The sequence below is a fragment of the Eptatretus burgeri genome, chromosome 2, assembly GCF_056783735.1.
Source record: "Eptatretus burgeri isolate ZD-2024b chromosome 2, Ebu_testis_v1, whole genome shotgun sequence".
Classification (NCBI taxonomy): domain Eukaryota; kingdom Metazoa; phylum Chordata; class Myxini; order Myxiniformes; family Myxinidae; genus Eptatretus; species Eptatretus burgeri.
In genome coordinates this window covers 123569927-123596030 of record NC_140962.1, presented here as the reverse complement: position 1 = coordinate 123596030, position 26104 = coordinate 123569927, and the positions used below count along the sequence as shown (strand labels likewise).

Sequence of the window (26104 nt, the reverse complement as noted above, 5' to 3'; positions counted from 1 at the left end):
TTCTCACACATATTGAGGAATTCAACCACCCATGCTAAGAGAGACTGGTGTGCTGTTAGGAGAGAGCTTATCAATGATAGATGGGTACCAATGTGCCATGCCATGTCAAAAACATAAAACATGCCCATTCAATTATCCCTAACTTCTTGCTTGAGATTCATGATCTCATACCTTTGGTGAAAAAGAAACAACAGCATGTCTGACTGTCACAAGTTATTTAAGAGTGACTGTTGGGACGAGTATTGGTTCAATGTGATGTCAATGCTTGTATACTGTCAACAATACAGAATTATCAATCAATACTGAACAAATCATTCACCATATATAACTGCGTAATATATAGTGAAGCGAGATGTTTATTCTAAAAGTTAAGTGGAGTAATAAGGTGACGAGTTCTAATGTTGTCGTTAGATTTTAAAGTCGTGCGGAAGGATCGTGAGAGTTTCGGAAATGTCTGCTTACTTCTGCGTCTAGAACCATCTAAAACGTGCAGGTTGTTTAAAGAGGGAGCGGCTTTCATGAATGTTTTAGCTCTGATTATAATATATCAGTGGGAAAGCATAGTGAGATTGAGGGGGAGAAGAACAAGTGGTCATCAGCTGCTTTCCATATGTGGGTTTCAGAAGGTGGAACAGAGTCCTCCCAAGGCTCGAAGTTTCCACCTTCATTTCAGTAAGGATCACGATTCATGAACCAATTTGTAAAGTTTTCTTGTTCCGAGGGCTCTTTTCAGGATCGTCACTGAGCCCCGGACAGCTTCCAACTGCAGTTCGTTTGGAGTAATATTACCGGGATGGTTTTTAAGATCTCCATGAGGTTCTTCGTTATCACTTCCATTGCTCAAATTATTACTGGTACAACTTTGGTGTTCGTCAGCCTCCAGGCTCTTTTGACCTAATTTTTGAGGTCTTGATATTTGGACATTTTCTGATGTTTACGTTATTTAGGCCAAAAATCGCTGGGTACTTTTACCTAAATAAGCAATGCCATCTTTTCTTTTTTGTACCTATGTACAGCATCTGACATCCAGTCACGATGCTTTGTTTTATAAGTTCACGCTCGATGGGATCATCAGGATGTGCGTGAGCGCTACTTCCTCATTTTCAATTATCACTTTTGGTTCATGTTTTTTTCCCCTATTATGACCTGTTTGTTGAGCACTACTACAGTGAAATGAGAACGACTGCAGGTTTCATGAAAAAAAAAAAATTACTAAATATCAAATGGCTCATCCACTGAGAAATAGTTGGGCAACTTAGCTAAATATAGCATAACAATTGTGCATTTTGTGAGGAAAGCACCAAATTTGGCACACTAGTAGCCTATCATATTATGAACAGATTTGGATATTGGGCCATCTCAAAATTTTTGATGGCAGTGGAAAATGGCTGCCACAGCCATCAGCGGCTGAATTTGAGATGGCCCAATATCCAAATCTGTTCATAATATGTTAGGCTACTAGTGTGCCAAATTTGGTGCTTTCCTCACAAAATGTACAATTGTTATGCTATATTTAGCTAAGTTGCCCCACTAAAAGTCATTCTGATCATATTTTTTTTTTTATGAGGGAACAGTGGTGGTGGTGGTTGGGTGAGTGAGTGTATTCACAATCACCATGCCCTCCCTATAAGTTTTCTTTTCAGTGTAAAAATTACCAAAACGAGTGTTAAAATAATCATCAAATGTCAAAAGGTTGGAGCCGATTGGTGTCACAGGCCTTGTAAAGGCCACAGACTTCATTCTCTGGTATTAGCCAATGGGTAAGTGCAATTGGAATCTATCCAAGCTATATAACTACGATGTATTATATATGCACATAGGCAGTGAACAAGTTTTTGTTTCAAATCTGAGTTATTTTTACTTACGAAATCATATTGATGACTTCCGTCATCTGTTTGTGTGTTTTTGTGTGTGTGTTTGTTTGTTTGTAGGCACGATAACTCGAGAACGGAAGAAGCTACCAATGTCAAATTACACCACGTGATTCAGGAGGGTGATGGATAGTGCTGATTAGATTTTAGTGAAAATCGGTCAAAGGTCAAGGTCACAGTGAGGTCAAACATTCGATTTTTGATGGTTTGGTCCAGAATCATCAAAGAAACTTCTGGTTTGCGTCGCTACCTTCTCGAGAGACAGCTTTTATTAGACAAGGTCAGAGGTGAAGTTGACGATTTCGTAAGTACCAGTCTATGACTGCTTGTTTATTTATTATTTGGAGTGATCGAGGCAGGGGTCTGATGCCTTACACACAGCCCAAATAACACTGTGCCATTCTCTCGAGCAAGGGCTTTTACCGCGGAGGTTCTGCGGGTCCTTCCGATTATTTCCAGCTGTTTTCTCTTGAACAACTTGACCAGGGACCATAAAACCAATGTCATAATAACGGTCTTTGTCCAAAGGATTTCGGGAATCTTGCGAGATTGTGAAAGAAAACATCCATCGATATTTACTTTTAACAATGTGTATGTATGCATTAGGAAGAAGATAATTGGTTTAGGGTCGATTATTGGCACAATTAGGCTGCTCATGTTCGCTTGAGAGTTGCAATTCCACGGGTTTCCACATATCTCGCAGGACTGTGCATTGGACAGGCGACCATGATGGGCCATGACATGTCGGAACCATGCTGTCGCTGCTTAGATCGCGGTTTCTGTGGTCACTAATAGCATGAGAGGGGAGGGAAAAGAGTTAAATATTCTGCTGAAGGCTTGTAGTGGGAAAGGGATTGAAGCCTTAGGGTTGGGAGAGTGAGGTTCATGACTTGGGGTTTTGGAGGGTGGGGGTTGAAGACTTGGGGTTTCTGAGGTGGGGTGGGCGATGTTGAGGACTTGAAGTCACATTTTACATCACACAGATGTTCTGCAGGTCCCTACTATTAGGAAATAATTTATCCTCACACAGGCTTGGATTCAAAAGCATATTACATATTAGATGTTAGTTGGGTGAAACCATTGAGCTTTTCCAGATTGGCACAACCTTGGTACAAGTACCCGTATATTAAGTAAAATAAACATTTCAGAATGGTTAAGTTTAAAGTAATTGATCAGTTTTCTTAACTCTAACCTAATTAAACTGAAGGGGACTTCATGCAGAATGGTAAGTCCAGGGTAAATCAGATGTTGAAAGAGTTGAGGTCTTTTTGAATTTCGGAAGTGTTAATCCATCTGGGACAAAGAATTACCAGTATAGAGGAAATGTGTGTGAACACGGCATAAACAGGCTTGGCTCACTATCCAAGGGCATGGCTCGCTATCCGAGGGCATGGCTCACCATCAGAGGGCATGATTTTCTATCCAAGGGTGTGGCTCGATATCTGAGGGCATGATTTTCTATCCACAGGTGTGGCTCGATATCTGAGGGCATGGCTCACTATCTGAGGGCATGGCTCGCTATCCGAGGGCTTGATTTTCTGTCCAAGGGTGTGGCTCGATATCTGAGGGCATGGCTCACTATCTGAGGGCATGGCTCACTATCCGAGGGCTTGATTTGCTGTCCAAGGGTGTGGCTCATTATCCGAGGGCATGATTTTCTATCCAAGGGTGTGGCTCGATATCTAAAGGTGTGGTGCATTATCCGAAGGGCTCAAATGTCAGAGAGCATGACTCGTTATCAGTGGGCATGATTTTCTATCCAATGGTGTGGCTCCATATCCGAGGGTGTGGCACGCTATCCGATGGGCCAAAATTCAATGTAATACTAGTGTTTGTGAAGGCTATCTGAGGTGTCAGCAGACATTCTCGGACAACAGTAATCATGTGATCCACCACCACTCCTCATCATGCCAACTAGTACTCTCTCTCTCTCTCTCTCCCACCTGGTCAATATTAAGTACTTTCATACAAGTGTGAAAACTTTCCTATGAATCAAAATTCTTGGGAATTAATAAGGACAATTTACTACAGACAATCTGGATCAACACAGCTATTGTCTATCAACGAGTAATTCTTCCAGTGAATAAAACTTCTCTGTCTGGATCAAAATATATTTTTGCATTGTGCTTAAAATGAGATATCTACAACAAATCTAGTCACCTAATTAGGACAGACTCAATATGTTAGAACAAGTAATCTCTCGGAATTGAGTCAGGGCTTTGGAATGTATAGTTGAATAACTTATTCGCCATTGGAGGAGATTTACAAATGATGCATTGTTGACATCTTATATATTATTTCCGAGTTTCTGGTTTCGTGTCGCGCTATCTTCGACTTTGTTCTGCGCTCGAGTAACGTGATATTCGGCTTACATTATCTCTAAGACCATATGAGGTGCATGGTACAAAAAAAGTAAATAAAATGGTTCTGAAACAGTGAAATCGTATTCCACTTACTGCATTAAAGTAAAATTACTACTGATACTCTGCATCAGTTCCTTTCTCAAACACACCCACCCCAACATGTCGTGCAGAGCGTGGGTTATGCTAGTAAACTATTAAAACATGGATTACTGACATGGTGAAAGACAGTGCAGTCTGTTATAAGGAATACAGTACTCATAATCATACCAAAATAAGGTAATGCTGCACATGTCTGCATGTCGTACATCTGATCATTTTAGAATTGAAAACGGCTTGACCAATCTCCACCAAATTTTGCATCCATGCTTGAGGTCCATGGAGTCAGGTCATGGGTGCAAAATAATTTCTCCTTATCCTACCCCCCCACCACCATGAAGATAATGCAGAATGATTTGCGATTTTTGCCTGTAAACAGAGAATAGTGTAAGTGGTTTAACCATGGACCAATGCCAGAGGGAGAGGGTATTGACAACATTTTTCCACTCCCGGAGGGAACAGGAGATGCAGATCATGTAATTACTGTTGTCCGAGAATCCACTATTACTAAAAGGAGATGTGACATCTGTCCATCCATCAAGTGAAGAAGAAGCAGGAACAGGGTATTGATACCATATTACACACCCGGTGGGATCGGGTATTACTAGTATTGAATTATTTTTTAATCATCAAACACCTTTGAGTCATTGTGGATAAATTAAGTATAACTCCTCATTATGATAAAGTATAATCCATATTATGACAAAGGATGAAGTATAACTCTCTTTGATAAAGTATAAATCCCTATTATGATAAAGGATAAAGTATAACTCCCTGTGATAAAGTATAAATCCCTATTATGATAAAGGATAAAGTATAACTCCCTATGATAAAGTATAAATCCCTATTATGATAAAGGATAAACTATAAATCCCTATCATGATAAAGGATAAAGTATAACTCCCTGTGATAAAGTATAACTCCATATTATGACAAAGGATGAAGTATAACTCTCTTTGATGAAGTATAAATCCCTATTATGATAAAGGATGAAGTATAACTCTCTTTGATAAAGTATAAATCCCTATTATGATAAAGGATAAAGTATAAATCCCTATCATGATAAAGGATAAAGTATAACTCCATATTATGGCAAAGGATGAAGTATAACTCTCTTTGATAAAGTATAAATCCCTATTATGAGAAAGGATAAAGTATAACTCCCTGTGAAAAAGTATAAATCCCTATTATGATAAAGGATAAAGTATAACTCCCTGTGATAAAGTATAACTCCCTATTATGATAAAGGATAAAGTATAACTCCATATTATGACAAAGGATGAAATATAACTCTGTGATAAAGCATAACTCCCTATTATGATAAAGGATAAAGTATAACTCCCTATTTTGATAAAGGATAAAGTATAACTCCCTATTTTGATAAACGATAAAGTATAACTCCCTATTATGACAAAGCATAAGGTATGGTTATTGGGGAGGGGGCCGGGGGGGATTGTTGGTTGGTGTAAATTTGCCACTGCGGTTTATTAAACTCATGTCCTGAACGGAAGGTATTAATAAATTTTCAATAGAACAACCAGTCCAATGAATGTATTTATCCATTATAATGACACTAATGTATTTGCCTTGAAATTCAGATTTACTTTAGTGAGAGAGAAAATGTTAAGTGTTTATCTGTGCATGTTTTTCCAGTCCTCACAATGTTTGGACCAGCATAAAAATGTTTGGACCAGCATAAAAATGTTACTAATCATGGGATGCAAGAGCTGTTTTGGACAGTCAAGCTCACTTGGATGACCATGTATGGTTTGTAGTTGAACAATATGCACGAGTGAGACATCGGTAACATCATTTTATGACGCAGGACATAAAACTGAAGTGGGAGCTTGGACTTCCAAAAAATTGAAGCATTCTTCCATAAATATTAAATCATCTTGATCTCCCTTCCAACCTTCACCATCTGCCTTCTACTACCCTATTCCCCTCAAAAAATAAATTAAAAAATATCATCGACAGAGACAATATTTCTTACCTGTGAACAAGGGTCAAATACTTCAAGGTTCAAATGTCGACCATCCACTTTTATTTGTTTCTTGTAGAGCAAGTCTGCCAAGAAGTAGGGGAGAAAGGAAAATCCATAGTGAGGCCCCTTTACTAAGGCCCCTTTCACATTATGGTTGTACAATGCATAAAGCAGTTCCAGTTTATCGAGTACTTAGCGTCTCCGACCTCAAAAGGTTGATAAGTATGTCTGTGACCTAACGTGTTGTTGTCAAATGAGGATGATGTCGAAAAAAAAACCAGTTGATTTGAGCAATGATTGACTTTTTTAAATTTCAATGTACAGCACTTAATTATCACTCCTTGTTGTTCTTGTTCAAACAAAGGACAGGAGGTTTAATTTCACAATATCCGACACAACTCATCAAAACACAATCTGCGTTGAAACATTTTAACAGTTTAAATACCATCCAAGGAAAATGAGACACCAGAATCTTAGTGCTTGTAAAATAAACAAAAATAATCAGTGTGTGGTGATCGCGAGGATAGGATGGTGGGTTGGGAGGGAAGGAAGGGGATACAACCAATAAATAACTAATTATGCACATTGAGGTAAAAACCTAATCTATAGAACTCAAAGGCACCACCCAACAGATTTAATCACAGACGGGAAATGGACTGGGGAATTCAGCTCTGGTGGTGGCGGGTGGAAGGATGTGCGCGGAGCAGCCATGAGCAGGCGACGAGGGATGAGGAGGTGATGGGCAGGACGATGAACAGGCAGCAGGCAGACAAACAAGCACAGGGCGAAGACAGGCAAACAGGCCGATCCTCCCAGAGGTCTCCTCCCTCAGCACTCATTCTCTTCAGGCTTCGCTCTCTCAGACAAGATCACGATCCTTTTTGAACTCGTTCTCCTCAACTGTCTTTTCTCCTCAGACTCAACAAACTCACTCTCTTACTAGCTCCTCCTTCTTCTCCCCAGGCAATGCTCCGCTCCTTCGAGGAGATTCATAGCTCCACCCCTTTTGCTCAGACACTGTCTCCCGCTCGATGTTTGCAAAAGGGTTATATACGCACAATTCCTAAACCATAATCCTTTATTATTTATTATGATACGCCATCCCCTTTGTGGTGCAGATTCAAACGAGACGATCATTAAGGCCTAAGTCACATTTGCCACGGCGGCCGTGGGGTCTCCAAAATCTATGGCCAATAGCAATTATACGGCAGCAATAGTATTTCCACCGTCACACAATGTAGCAGTCACATGTTTTTATTTTTCGGGGAGCCGCACAGCGTATTTAGAAATTGTGGAGACCGAAAACGTGGGGTTACCATACGGTCTTTGATTTGACGTCGCACGGTGACCTTAAGGGGGCCCTGCGGCGGCCATAGAATTTTCAAGGCAGATGCAAGGTAGCCTCAAGGTGCCCGCAAGGCAACCGCAGGGGGCCCTAAGGCAAACGTGCGGCCAGACGGACAGTAACGAATGGGTTAATTTATATATATATATTTTTTTACCAGTTTTTTTTTTTTTCGGCTTGTCGAATTGCGGCGGTGAACGCAGAAATGAAAAAAGTTATAACTCCACGTTATAATTCCACGGCGACCCCTACAGCCTGTAAAAGATAGCCAAACGGCGGCCGCATCCTCGCCGTAGAGCAAATGTGACTTAGGCCTAAGCTGACGTGTCCCTACTTACTACATTGAGATTGGCTAACTACTCGTACACGGATGATGCTACTCTATACATTCCCATCTGCTCTATGAGAATGTCTACCCCTCGACAAATGTAATAATACTTCAAATCACACACAGCTTGTAATTGAAGAACTATATGATAGTATTGACAGATAGGACTTATCCAAGACCTCCAATGCGTTTGGGACTTGATGACGAAAATGATATAAATAACTGATTTTGTTAGGTCACTGTTTTGTATATTTGTCTTTCAAAAAGTTCTACACAAGGTGACAAAAATGAAGTTGTCATCCTATAGTATCCTATTGTCATCAGGGTACAGCAACAGTAATCCTGAATTTGTCTCTATATGTCATTTCATCTAACTTGGGCTCACAGTTCGATGAATGGTCGACAGTAAAAAATTCTAAACGACAACAAAATCATGACATATCCACAACCAAAATCAGGAAACAACAACAAAACATTTTTTTGCCCAGGTAGTGGATATGTTCTTCATTTGTAATAGCCGGCCTTGAAAAAGAATCCAAATATACAATGCAATTATTCTGACTCCAATAAATAAACATCACAGAGGGCAAAGGTGGACTTGGCAACGAACATGGAAACGGGTCTCAGAAATGACGTCATGCTTGCGGCCTGAAAAAGGACGCCATGGAAATTTCTGCATACTTGTGAATTGTGATTGAGGATGTCACTTGGACTGTAAACCTGACATGAAAAATGAACTTACACGAAGCACAGATAATATCCACCATTATAATCTATTATTTACCTCCACCACCGAAGGTGAAGTAGGTTATGTTTTCACCCCTCTCTGCCTGTTTTCCTGATTGTCTGGTTGTGTACAGGATATCTCAAAAAGTTGTGGACGGATCTGGATGAAATTTTGTGGACAGGTTCAGTATGTGACAAGGGCGAACTGATTAGATTTTGGTGAAGATACGGATCTGATAATTTTTAAAGTGATCCTTCACCATTGAGAGATTGGGCGAAACCGATATATAGCACGATATCTCAAAAAGTTTTGGACGGATTCGGACGAAAGTTGGTGGACACGTTGGGTGTGTTACAGGGATGAATTGATTCGATTTTGGTGAAGATCCAAATCCAGATCTGGATACGAGAATTATTTAATTTTTACATCCTCATGGAGGATCTCTAAGTCTTACTCACGTTGTTGTTCTTGTGGACTTTTTTGTTTCACAACCTACAGTTTTCATCGAAACTTCCTGAAACTTGGCGTATATGTGTACAAATACCATGCGCAGACAGTAACCATCTCCGATTTTGGAAATTCCTCCTAGAAAAAAAAAGTTATGACATCAAAATATCTCCGTTAATGGAAATCGCCAAAAAAATTATCTCCGAAACTCGGCAAGCTTTTTGAATTCTGTTTGCGGGAATCGAACAGGGCATTAGCAGAGATGAATTACCGCACACATGATACATCACTATGACGTCATTCCTATATTTTGACATTTTTGGGTTCACAACCCAGAGTTTTCATCGGATCTTCGTGAAACTTGCCATGTATATGCAGAAAGCCCACGCGTAGGCAGTAACCATCTCCGATTTTGGAAATTCTTCCTAGAAAAAAAGTTGATGTCATAATATTGCTGCTAATGGAAATCGCCGATACCATTATCTCCGAAACTTGGCAAGCTGTTTGAATTGTGGTTGCGGGAATCAAGCCGGGCATTAGCACAGATAATTTTTCGCAAACCTGATACATCACAATGACGTCATATTCGTTTTTATGACGTCATCATTAAGAGGACGAGGATCTTAGCTCATTTGAGCTTGTTAAAGTGATTCTTCACCGTCGAGAGATAGGGCCAAAAACGATATAGTAATGTATAGCATGATAGTTCAAAAATATATTGGGCTCGATATGTTCTCGTGGATCATTCATTATGTGGCGGAGGTATGCACTCCACTGAGTGCCCTTCTATTTTCGTATGCAGCCATTGCTAGGAGTGCTGCTGTGCTGCTGATGCAGTGCCCCTGTTTCCACGAAGCTGGTGCTCATTTTGCCGGCCTCAGAAGTATGACAGACTGAGTCAACCCACCTGGAGTTATTTACCAGAACAACAGGGGCTCAAACTCAAGACCCGAGTATCTTAAGCCAGCTAAATTCACCATTAAGCCAACGCCAGGCTAAGCATTTGAATAAGCTTCACTGTGAATTTGTTCATTTTAAAGCATAACACGGAATCATCCTCGTTATCACAGTAATGCGCCATGCAGGTGCACCGACCATTTCCACCACTGACTTCAAAAAGGACACCACTTAATATGCATTATTCTTTTGGCATGCAGCACTCGGCTGCTGCTTACATCATTTTGTGAGATGCAGCTGTGCTGTTGATGTGGCACACCTGCAAAATACGGAAGGAATTTGACCAGGATACGCCGACACAATATCCAACTTGGCAAAAAGTATCGGAGGACCTTAAGTGTCCACCATTTAATGCTAAAATATAGATCCATAGCTTAAACTAATTTGTCATACACGAAGTCAACCATGTATGCCAAACACGAGGTGATAGCCTGCCACTCCTGGAAGCATAATACACCGTATGCCTTCAAACCCCCAAATCCGATTCAATAGGGGGTTCATAGCAATGTCAGACAAGAGTGGAGACAACAGGCAACCTTAATGTACTCTACTAGCAATGGAGAAAGGCACTATCGCATGCTGTTGACTACAACAGAGGAGCACACCTCTGCATATGAAATTGCAACAGCACATACCATGTCTGCTGGAAAGCTAAAATGGCTCAATGCCCACCATGTAAAATTGTGGTTAAGGCGGTAATAAAAAATAACAATAATAACAAACAAGCCAGACAAAATAATCCTCCCCATCTGAGATGTGCAACACCAATCCAAGCAGATGTGGCACGGAACACGTGAACACGCACTGGAACACATGACTCAGAGCATGAGGAGGATAAAAGTGAGGAGGGTGAGGAGGAGAAAACAATTTGAAAACCTCTCCTATTGACAGAGTCAAACGTCGGGGTAAAAAGAAAATTCACTTTTAACTATACGCCTCCCCTAACCACGTGTTTCTGCTGGAATTGGATCTACCCTCCACGTTTGCTGATCCCAATTCACCATTCACCTCACGATTTTTCTTCAACCTTTCCATCACCTAATCTGATGCAATCTTTCTCCAAAAAAATAATAATAATAATAATGATAAAAAATAATAAGAAGAAACGATCTCTTGTAATGCTTCATCTTCCTCTTTCACACGGGTGGTTCTCATTATTGTATCATAATTCACGACTCTCTTTTCTATTTCAAGACTGCTCTCAATTCGACCTTTCCTTCATGCCTTGTCTAAAAAGTCCAACTTACAGCGTTTCTTCTCTCCATTCTCTTAATTCATCGTTATTGCATCCATCAAGTGATGTCTTTAGTTGCATTTTGAACTAAAAATTTCAAACCCTAGTTTGCAATGCATGTTCATTTTTCATAAATCGTCCTGTTTTTCCAACTTCAGTGCCAACTCACCCCTCTCACCCCTCCTTCTCAAAACAACCATTACACTCTTCCCCCTCCAAGCTTCCCCTCTCACCTTTCTCCCTCCAATCATCTCCCTCACTCACCCTTCTCAAAGTTGCCCCAGCTCACATCCACAAAGCTGCCTCCTTCCCCTGCCCTCTCTCCTCCATCTCATCATTCCATCTCTTCAAATCCTCAACTGCCTTCTGTCCCCTCTCTTATTACTCCCCACTGTACCTCAACCCAGCACCACAGAACCTTTTCTCCTCCTCTGACCCTCTCCCCTATCTCTTCTGCAATCCACCACACTCTTGAAACAACTCTCCTTACCTCCCCCCCCCTCCTCCCTCAACCTACCCACCCCCTCTCCTGCACCCAAAGCCTCCTCCCTTCCTTCTTGCTTAACAGTGTGGACTTCAAACATCTGGGGCCTTCGCTCAAACCTGACAGATATTTCCATCGAGGTTGCCACTGACAAACCAGACGTAATCTGCCGAACATAAACTTTCCTCCTTCAAGACATCTCTGACTCCATAGTATCTCTCCCTGGTTACTCCCTCCTCCGGTATGATGGACCTGAGCCTCGTCCTGGTGGAGGAGTTGCTCTCTTCATCAAATACTCTATTCCTCACTCTCCATGCACTGCCCTCACTCCCCCACACCCCCAGGACCACCTCTGGCTACGGCTTCCCCTTCACTCCCACCTCATGTTTACATGTGTATTGTACCATCCATCAAACAGTGATGACTTCATCTACACCTCACTATCCGAAAACATGGACCAACTTCTATACTCTCATTTAAACTCTCTTATTCATATGTGGTGACTTCAATTGGCATCATGCCAGTTGTCTTGGTGGGTACCTCTCTCACCTCTCATGGCACTTCAGCAAAAAACTTCTGCGACTCATTGGGACTGACTCAAAGGTCAACTTCCCGACCCGGATCTCAACCAATGGTACTCCATCTTTTCTGGATCTGATTTTGACAAATTTCCCTGAAAATATCTGCTGTTCTTCCTCTACTCCAATCGGTTCTTCTGACCACGTCCTTGTCAAAGTGGAATCTCTCTGGCTGTTATCGATAACCACCTCACCGCCGTCGAGTCTGGCATTTCACTCAGGCCGACTGGCAGGGTCTTCACGCAGCCATCAAACTTCCAGACTGGTCTCCCATTGCGACTTTCTCCAACATCAACTCCTCCTGGGAATTCTTTCAAAGACACTTGCCCTCCCTCATGCACAGATTTATCCCCTCTCATCTTCAGTTGTCCTCCCCTTGCTCCCGCCCTTGGTTCACGAAAGCTTGTGGCAAGGAAGTTGTACTGAAACAACCTGCCTTTTCCTCATGGAAAGCAAACCCAACTTTATTCCGAAGTAAAGGTAATCTCAGTTTCTTTCATAAGGCTCGGAACAAGTACCGTCCATCAAACAAGTACCGTGTGTCAACCCTCAGGAGAGCCAGAAAACAACATCTTTCTAATCTCAAGTCTCAAGCGTTGAAGCAAATCTGTTTCTAGTGTATGTTCGTATGTTCCCCCTCCATCAACTCCCTTTGCTCAAATGGCCACACCACTGACACCGCATGTGAAAAGGCTAAATGCCAAAACTCCATGTTTGCATCTAAATCTTGTGTCCAAAGCCCATCGCTTTCTGTACCCACCATACCGAGTCGCACCCAGCTGTCCCAAGACTCTGTGTTCTTTTCTTCTGACAAGGTGAAGAGTTTGCTGTCAAACCTTGACTCAGATTCTGCAACCGGTCCAGATGGCATCAGCCCACGTGTCCTAAAAACCTGCTTCTCTGCTCTTCCTCACCCTCTCTCTGTTCCATTCACACTAACATTTGCTGAAGGTCATCTGCCATCTGCTTGGAAATTAGCAAACATCGCTGCTCTGCATAAAAAAGGTGAAAAAACAGATCCCTGCAAGTACAGACAAATCAGCCTTCTCCCAATCATCAGCAAGGTTATGGAATCCATCATCGCTTCAGACATTAAATCCTTTGTCTTCTCCAATGGCTTGATTTCCGATCATCAATATGGTTGCAGACCAGATCACTCTATCCTGGATATGCTGCTTATGCTCTCCCCACAATGGATGGAGGTCCTCAATGCCAGACAGGAAATCAGAGGCATCTCCCTGGACATATCGCATGCTTTTGACATGGTCTGGCATCCTGCCATGTTCACCAAACTCTCCTCCTATGGTATTCAAGTCCATCTCCACTCATGGCTCGCAGACTTCCTCTCCTGTCGCAGTCAACGTGTGGCCCGAAATAGAGTTCTCTCATCCCCTCTTCCTGTCCAGGCTGGAGTTCCTCAAGGTAGCATTCTGGGCCCTGTTCTTTTTCTGGTTTTCATCAATGATCTCACCGACTCTGGAAAATCCTCTTTATATCTTTGCTGATGACTATCATCTGCCGTGCCATCTGTCATCCCTCAGACCGGCAAGCAGCAGCTTCTTTGCTCTCTGCAGATCCGGGTAAAATCACAAACTGGTCCAACACGTGGAACATGTCCTTCAATCCTGACAAATCTCACATTCTCACTTTGTCTCTCCGAAAGGACCATTTGGAACCACCCCCTCCCCCACCATCTACTTACTCAACCATCCTCTGGAAGAAGTGCTTTCATGAAAGTGTTCAAGCTTCTGGGTCTCACTATCTGCCATGATATTTCTTGGGAAAGCTACATTTCTAACCTGGCCTCCAAAGCCAGTCGCTGACTGGGAATCCTCCGTCGTGCAAAGTCCTTCCTCGGCCCAGCTGAGCTCCTGACCACATACAAAGCTTTTGTACGCAGCCTGATGGAGTACTGCTCTCCCCTCTGGGCTGGTGCTCCCACCTCTCACCTTTCTCGGCTTCACGCTGTGGAAACCAAGGCATTTAGGATCATTGGTATCTCCTGCAGTGAGGCTGAGTCTTTGGACCTCTCACTCTCTCACTACAGCAGGTCGGTGGTCTTTGTGTCTTCTACCGTTTCCTCTCTGGTCTTGCCCCCCCTGCTCTGTCTGCGATATGTCCCCACCATATTTCCACAGGGCACTCAAGGTCCGCCAGCAACCCTCTTCTGGAAAAATTACCAAAATCACGAATCACTGCTCACCTTCACTCTTTCATTCCTCTTTTTCCCCGCCTTTGGAATAAACTCCCACACTCTCTTCAATCCCATTCTTCCCCCCAGGTCTTCAAAACAGCTGTTCACCACCACCACTTATCTCCCACCATTCAAAACCACAGTCTTTTTACCTCTGTTAAGCAACCACAAACTTCCCTCCTTAAAATCCCCTGCTTTCCTTCCCTAAAGTTCCCTGTCATGTAAGGTCCTGAAAGTCCATGTGGTGTCCATCTCGTAGACCCCGTGTTCCCCGCCCCATCCCTCTCCCTTCCACAGATCTTCTCATGCCTCTGTTCCCCACTGTTTTGTCCTTCCCTCTCCTGCCCCACTTGTATCCTACCCCCCTTGTTGTGTGTTGTGTGTTGTGTGTTAGCTCTCATACGAGCCTTGACAATGTATACAAAAAAAACGCCTTGGCCATAATCCATCTCAAAAATGCCATGGACTGTTGGAGTAATCAACTGATAACCAAAGCATCCCTTACAAGACTCACACAGTCAGCAACACGACTATCCTTGCGCCCACTGACCTCGGTCTACACACCCTGTGGAATAACAGGAGAGACTTTGGATAAACCAATTATTGCCAGCAACTTGTAATTGGTATTTAGCAGTATGATCGCCCACCAATATTCATGTCCATCAAATCTCCTCTCCGAAGCAATACCACTGTTCATTGCTACATAAATGAGGGAAGAGTATCTTCTCCAGAGCTTCTTTAAAGGCTTCTAAAAGAGTTTTCCAAAGAGGATTCCATATTACAGATAAGGCTTCTGCAGGGAGACCAGCTGGACTGGATGCACCTGCTTTCAGAGAGGATTGACAAGCCAGATGTAACTCTTGCATCATGAGCACCTTATTTTTTTAACTCCAGTACAGCAGAATCAGATCCTGTTGGAGTTCCGACATGCCAATCTGCCAAATCAATAGCATATGTCACAAACGACCGGGAGTAGTAGAAGCGGACCTAACATCAAAGTTGTTGTAGGTCATCAACGGGTAGGCCCATTTCATCACGTACCCTGGCTACGGGGCAAATTGGCTCTCGAGCCCTCGCAACAATCATCAGGTCAAACTCACCCCTACCAGCTTGGCCAGCAAGTTACAGTAAATCAAGACCTGTCTGTTTATTCTCAAAGTAATGTCATCAATGTCTCCCTAACTTTGGTATCAGATGCAACATCAAAACTCAATCTCTGGAGTTTGACAATTTGGTCTTATCTTGCATTAGCATGAAGAAATTCCACCCACCTCCCCGTACCTCTTCCCTGCAGCCGACTGAAGGAGTCTCAACACTGGGTATTGAACAATTCCCACCAAATGAAGGAAACCAATCCAGCGACACTGTTCATGCGCTTGCAGCCACGAACAACTCCATCCTCATCAATGAATCCCACAAAATTGACAAATTGCATCATCGCAGTCGTTTAGTGAAGGAGGGGAGCCCTGCTGTCCCCGGGGTAACCTCAAGGCAAGCAGGATCACAAAATTAATTAAAATGCAACATCAAACTGCCAAAAGGAAAGAAGATAATTAATAAACACAGTCAAGTTGCTTCCCCTGTGGGTCCTGCCTAGCCATCCATGTCGGATGTTTAAGACCAGAAGTTTTAACATCAGGGACTGGTAACTTCCCCCAACTATCGATGTTCTTAAAATCCTACATGAACTAATACTGCTGGCTTGAATGTCACCACTAAGGTCCCCATTCAGCAATACTACCTTGTCGGTACGTTACCACATCCCTGACGGACTCAACAACCTAACTCTCCATACGAAGGCAAATACACGTTGATTAAATGTATGACATCAGCAAACGTACAGTCATAAATACTCACCTGACCCAGCTCAATATCCACTACCTGCTGGATTCTAACTTCAAGCCTTGGTCGGAACAGGAAACCCAAACCACAATTCTGATTCCCCACTCGTGCGAACACACACTCACTTCCCCATCGATGAACCCGATGGTTGTAAAGTCCATGACACGGACCACATTATTGTAAAAACGACATCTCAGAACCCAATAACTGCAAACGAGTGAAAACTGAAAAATATTATTCAAGAAAAACAATTGATCCTTTCCGGCAGATATCGACGCTCAAGGGCATAACCATCTGCAGAGCTCGTCCTCATGCATGTCCCAATACTCGGATTCTTTCACAACCGGGTCGACCATTCATTGCCAAAACATCTTTCTTCCTTTGGAAATGATACTGAGGGACCAAGGTTTCCATAAGAAGGATTCAAGGAACGCTTCCGTTACTCTTACGACCCATTCCAAATCTCTCCAAATCATCCCTCTCCAACTCCTCAGATCCCACACGTTCCAGATCCATGCTTCGGTCTACCTCCACAGCCCAAGTGGACGAGTGGCTGTCCTCTTCAACAACTGTTGCCTCATTAGATCATCTACAACGTCCTTATCATACACAGGCACATGCGGTTGAATGTGTTCCTCTGTCTGCAGTTATGGGAGGTAGCATCCTTCGCTCCCCCTGATCATAGTTGTAAACACAGACTTAGGAGATCCTGATTCCGATAAGGATACAGATGGCACGAGTTCGTTGCCAGCAGCTCTCTGCAGCATATGGTCAATCACCGTGGACCGCAATTACAACAGCCATATTACATTTATCATTGTATGGTCTGGCTTTGGATTACAAAAAACATTATAACCATCGCCAAAGGAGAGGGTATTGCATCTGGGTCCGTTTGTTTGTTTGTCTGTTTGTCTGCAAAGAAATTTTGGGTTTTTCTCCGCAACCACTTATCGGATTGAGACGAAATTTTCAACATTGATGCAACTGTTTCATGTAGAATGTTTTAATGATAATTATGACGCCATAGGTCACGTGGTGTGGCAGCCATATTGGGGAAAAAAAAAACAACGGAAAAATATTGGACCTCTATCTTTGAAACCGCACCAAGGAAAAAATTGAAAGTTGGCACGTAGCAAGTACTCCTCATAGGGAATGAGTGAGTTTTTTATGACGTCATTGGTCTCCGTTATGACGGAGACCTATGAGGCAACGCCTCCATTATGACGGAGACCTATGAGGCAACGCCTCCGTTGTGACGTCATAATTGCATCTGTAGAACTCCACATCCGATCAGTATGAAAATTTTTGAGGGTCATCTTGGAATAAAATGGTCCACAGATTTTTTTGATGATGTCATCGGTTACGTGATTCGGCAGCCATATTGTTTTTTAGTTATTTTTAAAAACCTTCAAAAAATTTCTTCTCTGAAGTGGTTGAACCAATCATCACTGCTAGCATTTATAAAGTGGAAGTTCTAAGTACGTCTCCTTAATTACGCAACACACCAGGACGCAAACGTCACGCAAAACTACACAAACACTACACAACGCACCACACAAAACAAGCCCTGGTGAGGGTCCGCAATCTCTGATTGCCCTTTTTCTTGTTTCCATTTGTGACACCTACCCAATCCTGACCATATTTGCCTTGAATCTCAGACAGTTCCACACGTACCTCATGGTCCTCAGCACCGCAGTGAGAGAAAGTCATTTTCATGCAGGTTCCGACTGGGCAAGGCTTACCACATTTAAACATCCATGGTTGGCAAGGATTTAAAAAAAGATGCGGTGCCAATTTTCTCCTTTTTTTGCAAATGCTGGTAAGATACATCACTATTTCACTCCAGGTGGACTCGGATACACCTGCAAACAACCCTTCACTCTTCTCCCACCCGTCTTTATGCCAGACTCATGGACGTGCTCAGGCCCTTCTAAAACATCGTCAGGATATCTTCACTCCCGATCAATTCATCATGAAACTGAACTGACACCCACTGAACCACTGCATCAGCCAGTCTAACCACAGCAATGTGGCACAGATGCCATTTTTCTTATTTCGCCTCCCGCATGTGCCAATAATGCCGCACCATCACCCAGTTCACAAAGATGAACTCAAATCGCTTGCGTCTGTCAAAGCAGACATTGTCAATCATTCCTTGGTCCAATGTCAACTATATAAAGGACCATGGTATCTCAAAGTATGGATCACCGTGATAGAGAACACAATGTCCAAGCCTGGATCATGGAGATAGAGGGCACAATGTCCAAGCCTGGATCACGGTAATAGAGGGCACAATGTCAAGGCCTGGATCATGGTGAGAGATGGCACAATGTCCAAGCCTGGATCACGGTAATAGAGGGCACAATGTCAAGGCCTGGATCATGGTGAGAGATGGCACAGTGTCCAAGCCTGGATCACAGTGATAGACCACACAACGTCCAGGCCTGTATCATGGTGATAGACCACACAATGTCCAGGCCTGGATCATGGTGAGAGATGGCACAACGTCCAAGCCTGGATCACAGTGATAGACCACACAACGTCCAGGCCTGTATCATGGTGATAGACCACACAATGTCCAGGCCTGTATCATGGTGATAGACCACACAATGTCCAGGCCTGGATCATGGTGAGAGATGGCACAGTGTCCAAGCCTGGATCATGGTGATAGACCACACAATGTCCAGGCCTGGATCATGGTGATAGAGGGCACAACGTCCAGGCCTGGATCATGGTGAGAGATGGCACAGTGTCCAAGCCTGGATCATGGTGATAGACCACACAATGTCCAGGCCTGGATCATGGTGAGAGATGGCACAGTGTCCAAGCCTGGATCATGGTGATAGACCACACAATGTCCAGGCCTGGATCATGGTGAGAGATGGCACAGTGTCCAAGCCTGGATCATGGTGATAGACCACACAATGTCCAGGCCTGGATCATGGTGAGAGATGGCACAGTGTCCAAGCCTGGATCACAGTGATAGACCACACAACGTCTAGGCCTGTATCATGGTGATAGACCACACAATGTCCAGGCCTGGATCATGGTGAGAGATGGCACAGTGTCCAAGCCTGGATCACGGTGATCGACCACTAAATTCCCAAGCCTGGATCACCATGATAGACCACTAAATTCCCAAGCCTGGATTATGTTGATACACCTCCCAATACGAGACAGTACGACACATCATCAACCGGGTGCGGATTCACAAAGTTAACCTGTGCTCCATTCCTCACCACACTGAACCATCACGCGAGAAGAACACGGTGAATGTAAATAATTTTATTGTCAGCGCAGATTTGAAAGGTGCCCGGAGCCCGACACAAGCACGGATCCGTTCCTCGTGCATAATTACGCTTTCCCGGAGCGTGGGAATGACAGGCGGCGGCTTAATGAGCAGCGCGGTGAGGGCGTCCCGGCGGAGGTTGCTCGGCACCACGTGTCGACCTCCGATCGCTATCACAATTAACGAAGCGTGTGATGTGATTCTTACCGGCGTTGGACGCGTACTCGCCGATAAACCGCCCAGTGAGGTACCGAACAACGAGCGCTGCACACACACAACAGGGTATTTAATGAGAGCACACACACACACACACGCACGCACACGCACGCACGCGCACGCACACGCACGCACGCGCACGCACACGCACGCACACGCACACACGCACGCACGCACACGCACACACAATCACACAACAGGGTATTTAATGAGAGCACACACACACACACACACGCACGCACACGCACGCGCAATCACACAACAGGGTATTTAATGAGAGCACACACACACACGCACACGCAATCACACAACAGGGTATTTAATGAGAGCACACACGCACACGCGCACACGCACGCACGCACACGCACACAACAGGGTATTTAATGAGAGCACACACACACACACACACACACACACACACACACACACACACACACACACACACACACACACACACGCACGCACGCACACGCAATCACACAACAGGGTATTTAATGAGAACACACACACACACACGCACACACGCACACACGCACGCACGCACACACGCGCACACGCGCACACGCGCACACACGCACACACGCACACAATCACACAACAGGGTATTTAATGAGAACACACACACACACGCACAATCACACACACGCACACACGCACGCGCACACACGTATACACACACACACGTACGTATACACACACACGTACGTATACACACACGTACGTATACACACACGCACACGCACGCGCACACGCACACGAACACACACGTACGTATACACACACACGTACGTATAGACACACACACACACACACAATCACACACACGTACGTATACACACACACATACGTATACACACACACACACAAGCACACGCACACGCACACACACACGTACGTATACACACACACACACGTACGTATACACACACAATCACACACACGTACGTATACACACACACAATCACACACACGTACGTATACACACACACACGTACGTACACACACACACACACTCACACACAAACACACACACACAATCACACACACAATCACACACACACACACACACACACACACACACACACACACACACACACACACGTACGTACGTATACACACATACGTACGCACACACACAGACACACCAACACCAACACACACACACCAACACGGCCCATCGATACGAAATCGCGCACCCACCGGACTTCCCGACGCTGTCGCTTCCCAGAACGACAACTTTCACAGAACTCATGGTTCACTCGACCTTCCGTCCGCTTCCTCTCGTCACTCTCGAACCCGACGGGCCACGCTCATTCAACGTTCGTTTTGCGAGACGAGCGATTCAAGGCGAACACACGAGTTCGCAAATCGCCGCATTTGTTGAGCATCAATCCTCGAACTCCTCACCCCCTCCTCCTCCCACCTTCGAACCCCTCACCCCTCCTCCTCCCACCCTCGAACTCCTCACCCCTCCTCCTCCCACCCTCGAACTCCTCACCCCTCCTCCTCCCACCCCGAACCCCTCACCCCCGCCTCCTCCCACCCCCGAACCCCTCACCCCCGCCTCCTCCCACCCCGAACCCCTCACCCCCGCCTCCTCCCACCCCGAACCCCTCACCCCCGCCTCCTCCCACCCCGAACCCCTCACCCCCGCCTCCTCCCACCACCGACCCCTCACGCCGCTTCCTCCCACCCTCGAAAACCTCACCCCCGCCTCCTCCCACCCTCGAACACCTCACCCCCTCCTCCTCCCAACCTCGAACACCTCACCCTCCTCCTCCTAACCTCGAACCCCTCACCCCCGCCTCCTCCCACCCTCGAACCCCTCACCTCCTCCCACCCTCGAACCCCTCACCTCCTCCCACCCTCGAACCCCTCACCTCCTCCCACTCTCGAACCCCTCACCCCCGCCCCTCCCACCCTCAAACTCATCATCCCCCCTTCTCCAAACACCCCCCCCTTGGCTCTGCGGTCGGGGGGTGACCATGCCCCTGCCCCCCCCTGCCCCTGCGCGGCGTTACGGCAAATTGAGCTGCACAACGAAGAGGACGCAACCTCGGCCAAGTTTTACACTCTGAATCCAAAACTTCGCAACTATTTGCCTTTGGATTATTTTATTTATTTTCCTCCTTTATTTGGAAAAAAAAATGTGTGTTTAGCAGACTTAATGGAGTAGAGTAACGAACGGTTGGAGTGTCCGAGGTGAGTCTGGAGGGCCGGCGGTTCAAACCCAGAGACCGAGTCATACCAAAGACTGGAAATGGTGCTGCTTGTTTGCTTCACTCTCAGCATTTAAAAGGGTAGAGCATGGACGAACTACCATAGGTTGGTAATTATAGCGCAAGCTTTGATGGCCTCCTCCTGTGTCGAAGTCAACAAGCGTGTGCCACTCAACGGACCCCTTTAATCTCTTCTACCTGTCGAGGTGTTCTGGGCCCAGTCCTATTCCTGATCTTCATCAACCATCTCTCTGACTCACCTAGTTCAAGAGCATTAGGTCAAAATAGGCCCTAACCTGGACATTTTTGGTAACAAGCTGATTTTTTCAGGATAGGTCCAGGAATATGTCTAGAATAACATACTAAAAGTCCTCATAAATCCTCCTTGAGCGTTTTCCGCAATCCAAGATGGCGTCCAAAATGGCCGCCTCTTCTGTTTTTCTCATAACTTTGCAAGCAGGTTTCCCCAAAACACACTTTAAATGTCTACATATATGTTTTGAAGTATGAGGAACTCATTAGAATACATCTTAAGAGATGCTGAAGCACACAAGCTGTACATCCTAAAACACTATGGAGCTCAATCAACGGTGGTGTTTGATGGATATGGAAGCGCAACTTCGACAAAGGTAGCTGAGCAGAAACGAAGAGCTCAGAAGTGTACCTCTAGTGACATCATATTTGAAGATGATATGCCAACCACCACAACCCAAGCAGCTTTCTTAGCCAACGGCAACAATAAGGCGAGACTTATACAAACTCTACGTGACAAAATGCTCATGGCTGGAGTATGTGTCAAGCAGGCAGAAGCAGACGCCGACACCCTGATTGTCTCCACAGCACTAGCACTGGCAGAGTCAGAACATGTGCCAGTTGCTGTCGTTGGTACGGACACAGACTTACTGGTAATGCTAGTTGCTCGGGCAACCTCTTCCACAGATGTGTACATGCTATGCCGCAGTAATCCTGTCACGGTCTTCAACATTCATGAGATTCAGCATGCCATAGGGGACACAAGAAATCACTTGATGTTTCTTCATGCTGTGACGGGATGTGACACGGTCTCTGCGATCTATCGTCAGGGCAAGCGTAAAGCTTTCAACATGGTGCACAAGAAGCGGGACTACGACTTGCTGGATACCTTCACAAACAGTGGAAGCACCCATGACGAGGTGGAAAAAGCTGGGGAAGGCTTCATTCTTAAGCTTTATGGAGCCAGCAGTTTTGAATCTCTTGATGACTACCGTCACATCGCATACAAACAGGCAATCGGTCGCAGTTCCCTGAGTTCATCCTTTCAGCTAGAAAGTCTACCTCCAACTAGTGCTGCAGCAAAGCAACATTCATATCGCGCCTATCTTACCGTCCAGGAATGGATGGGTCACTCCTTATCTCCAACAGAATGGGGCTGGCGATTTCAGGACGGGACTCTTACCCCGGTAGAAACAGACATTGCTGTTGCACCCGACACTTTTCTGAACATGGTGGCATGTGGGTGTAAACCAGATGGTTGCAGAAGCATGACTTGTAGCTGCAAGAAACTTGGGCTCTTTTGTACCTCAATGTGCAGTAAATGCAGTGGTCTCAATTGCAACAATACAGCACCAACTCTTATAGATGCCGACGATGATATTACCCCAACTTCAGAGGACATCAACATTGAAGATACAGCATCCGACGATGAAGACAATGACTGATGCAACTAGGTGTGTGCATGCGTAAGGTAAAGATTCATCTGAAACTTTTGAGGTTTGAATCTCTAGCATGATCTTGTTTTGAATGTCTTTGCCTCTTGAAACAGGCTAAAACAGCAGTGTGTTGATAAGTGGCGGACATTTTGAGCACCATTTGAATTTCAGAAAGAACTTCAGCGGTTTTATTGTTTCCTTTGTACTTCAAAGTATCTGAATGAGTTCCTTATTTCTCAAGACATAATATATTTAGAGATTTAAAGTGCATATTGAGGTAACTTAGTCACAGGGTCATGAGAAAAACAGGAAATTGCAACCATCTTTGGCGCCATTTTGGATTTTGGGACTAGTTCAAGTAGTTTTATTGGTATAGATATGCGTGTTTCAAATCTGCGAATAAGAATTTATCTAGATTCCTTGACTCCCATAACATATATAAAGACATTTTAGTGTGCTTTATTGGGTTACTTAGTTGCAGAGTTATGAGAAAACAACAACAGGGAAAGGGGCATTTCGGGCGCCATTTTGAATTTCAGGATGAGCTCAAGTGTTTTTATTGGTAAATGCGTGTTTTTGAAAAATTCCCAATAAGTATATGATTCATTTCATTGAGTCGCAAAACATATATTAAGACATTTAAAGTGCGTGTTGAAGTACCTTGGTGTAAAACCAGAAACGGCAGCAATTTCAGACGCCATTTTGGATTTCTGAAAGAGCTGAAGCGGTTTTATTCGTTTTTGTGTGTTTCAAAATCTTCCGATATGTATTGTATTGAGTTCCTTATACTTCAAAACATATGTGTAGACATTTAAAATGTGTTATAGGTAAACCTACTTGCAAAGTTATGAGAAAAACAGGAAATGGTGGCCATTTTGGACACCATCTTGGATTGCGGAAAACGCTCAAGGAGGATTCATGAGAACTTTTAGTATGTTATTTCACACACATTCCTGGACCTTTCCTGAAAAAATCAGCTTGTTACCAAAAATGTCCAGGTTAAACCCTAATGCTCTTGGACTAACCAGGAAATCCTCTTTATCCATTTCCTGATGACTCCACCCTCTGCTGTGACATCCCTTCTCCTTCACCAGGCAGGCTGCAGCCTATTCCCTCTCTTCAATCTAAAAAAAATAAAAATACACAAGATGGTCAAACATTTGGAATATGTCTTTCAATCCTGACAAATCTCACCGTCCGTCTCCAAAAGAACTTCTGGCAAATCCTCCTAACGACTTTCTCAACAATCTTCTTGAGAAAATTCAGTCATTCAAGCTCCTGGGTCTCACAATCAGCTATGATCTTTATTGGGCAAACCACATTTCAAAGTTGGCCTACAAAGCCAGCAACTGAATGGACATCACCCATCCATCATATACGGTCCGTTCTTGGCACACCTGAACTCCTATCCACCTGCAAGGCCTTCATCCGCAGTTTGATGGAGTCTTGCTCTCCCCTCTGGGCTGGCTCCCCTGCCGCATATCTCGCTGAGCTTAATGCCATGGAAACTAAGGACTTCAATATCATTGGAATCTCCTGCTATGAAGCTGAGTCGATGGGTCTACCACTTCGTCACCACAGACAGGTCATTTGTCTATGTCTTGTACGGCCTCATTTCTGGTCTTGCACCCTCTGCTCTTTCCATGCTTTGTCCCCCCCACCCCCCCCCATGTTTCTGCAGATCTCGCGCGGTCCACCATCAACCTCCTTCTGGTGAAATTGCCTAAATCCAGGACCACTGCTCACCTCTACTCATTTATTCCTCTTTTTTTCTTGCCTGTGGAACTACCTTCCCCATTCTCTTCAATCTCATTCTAACCTCCAGGTCTTCAAGACAGCTGTTCACCACCATCTCAGATAGTCTCCAATCCCAAACCATGATATTTTCGTTGTTATGAGTACGAACCATTCCTTGACCTTTTGACATTTTTGTCATGGGAGGCAATAGCAACAATTGTATGAAGATGTCTATGTCACATGTAGTTGTATATTTGTAGTTTCGGTTGTTGTGGGATTGAGATGGAAAAATGTCAAAATATGTCGTGATGGCAATCCATGAAAGGATTGTGGTGTTGTATTGTGGCGTCATCCCTTCCCAGCTTGTTTGGTTGTTTTTTGGGGATTGCATTCCTTCGTGTTTTCTTCATTTTTATTCAATGATTTTGCCTGACTTGTTGAACTCGATTTCATCCAGTAATTATTTTGAGGGGCATATACTTGAGGCACCTCCTCAGCAAAATAT

General features: G+C 44.4%; 1 protein-coding gene across 1 annotated transcript in view; it reads right to left on the bottom strand.

The window, feature by feature from the left end:
- RERGL (RERG like) overlaps positions 1–21378 on the bottom strand; it is a 96776-nt gene extending 75398 nt beyond the window's left edge. Inside the window, exons 1-3 of the mRNA XM_085871077.1 lie at positions 21156–21378; positions 19947–20003; positions 6324–6397 (exon numbers count right to left, since the gene is read on the bottom strand). Of these exons, the coding sequence (XP_085727203.1) occupies positions 6324–6397; positions 19947–20003; positions 21156–21207 (183 nt within the window). The 5' untranslated portion in view covers positions 21208–21378. The remainder of the gene's footprint in view (positions 1–6323; positions 6398–19946; positions 20004–21155) is intronic.
- Between the last annotated feature and the right edge of the window lie 4726 nt (positions 21379–26104).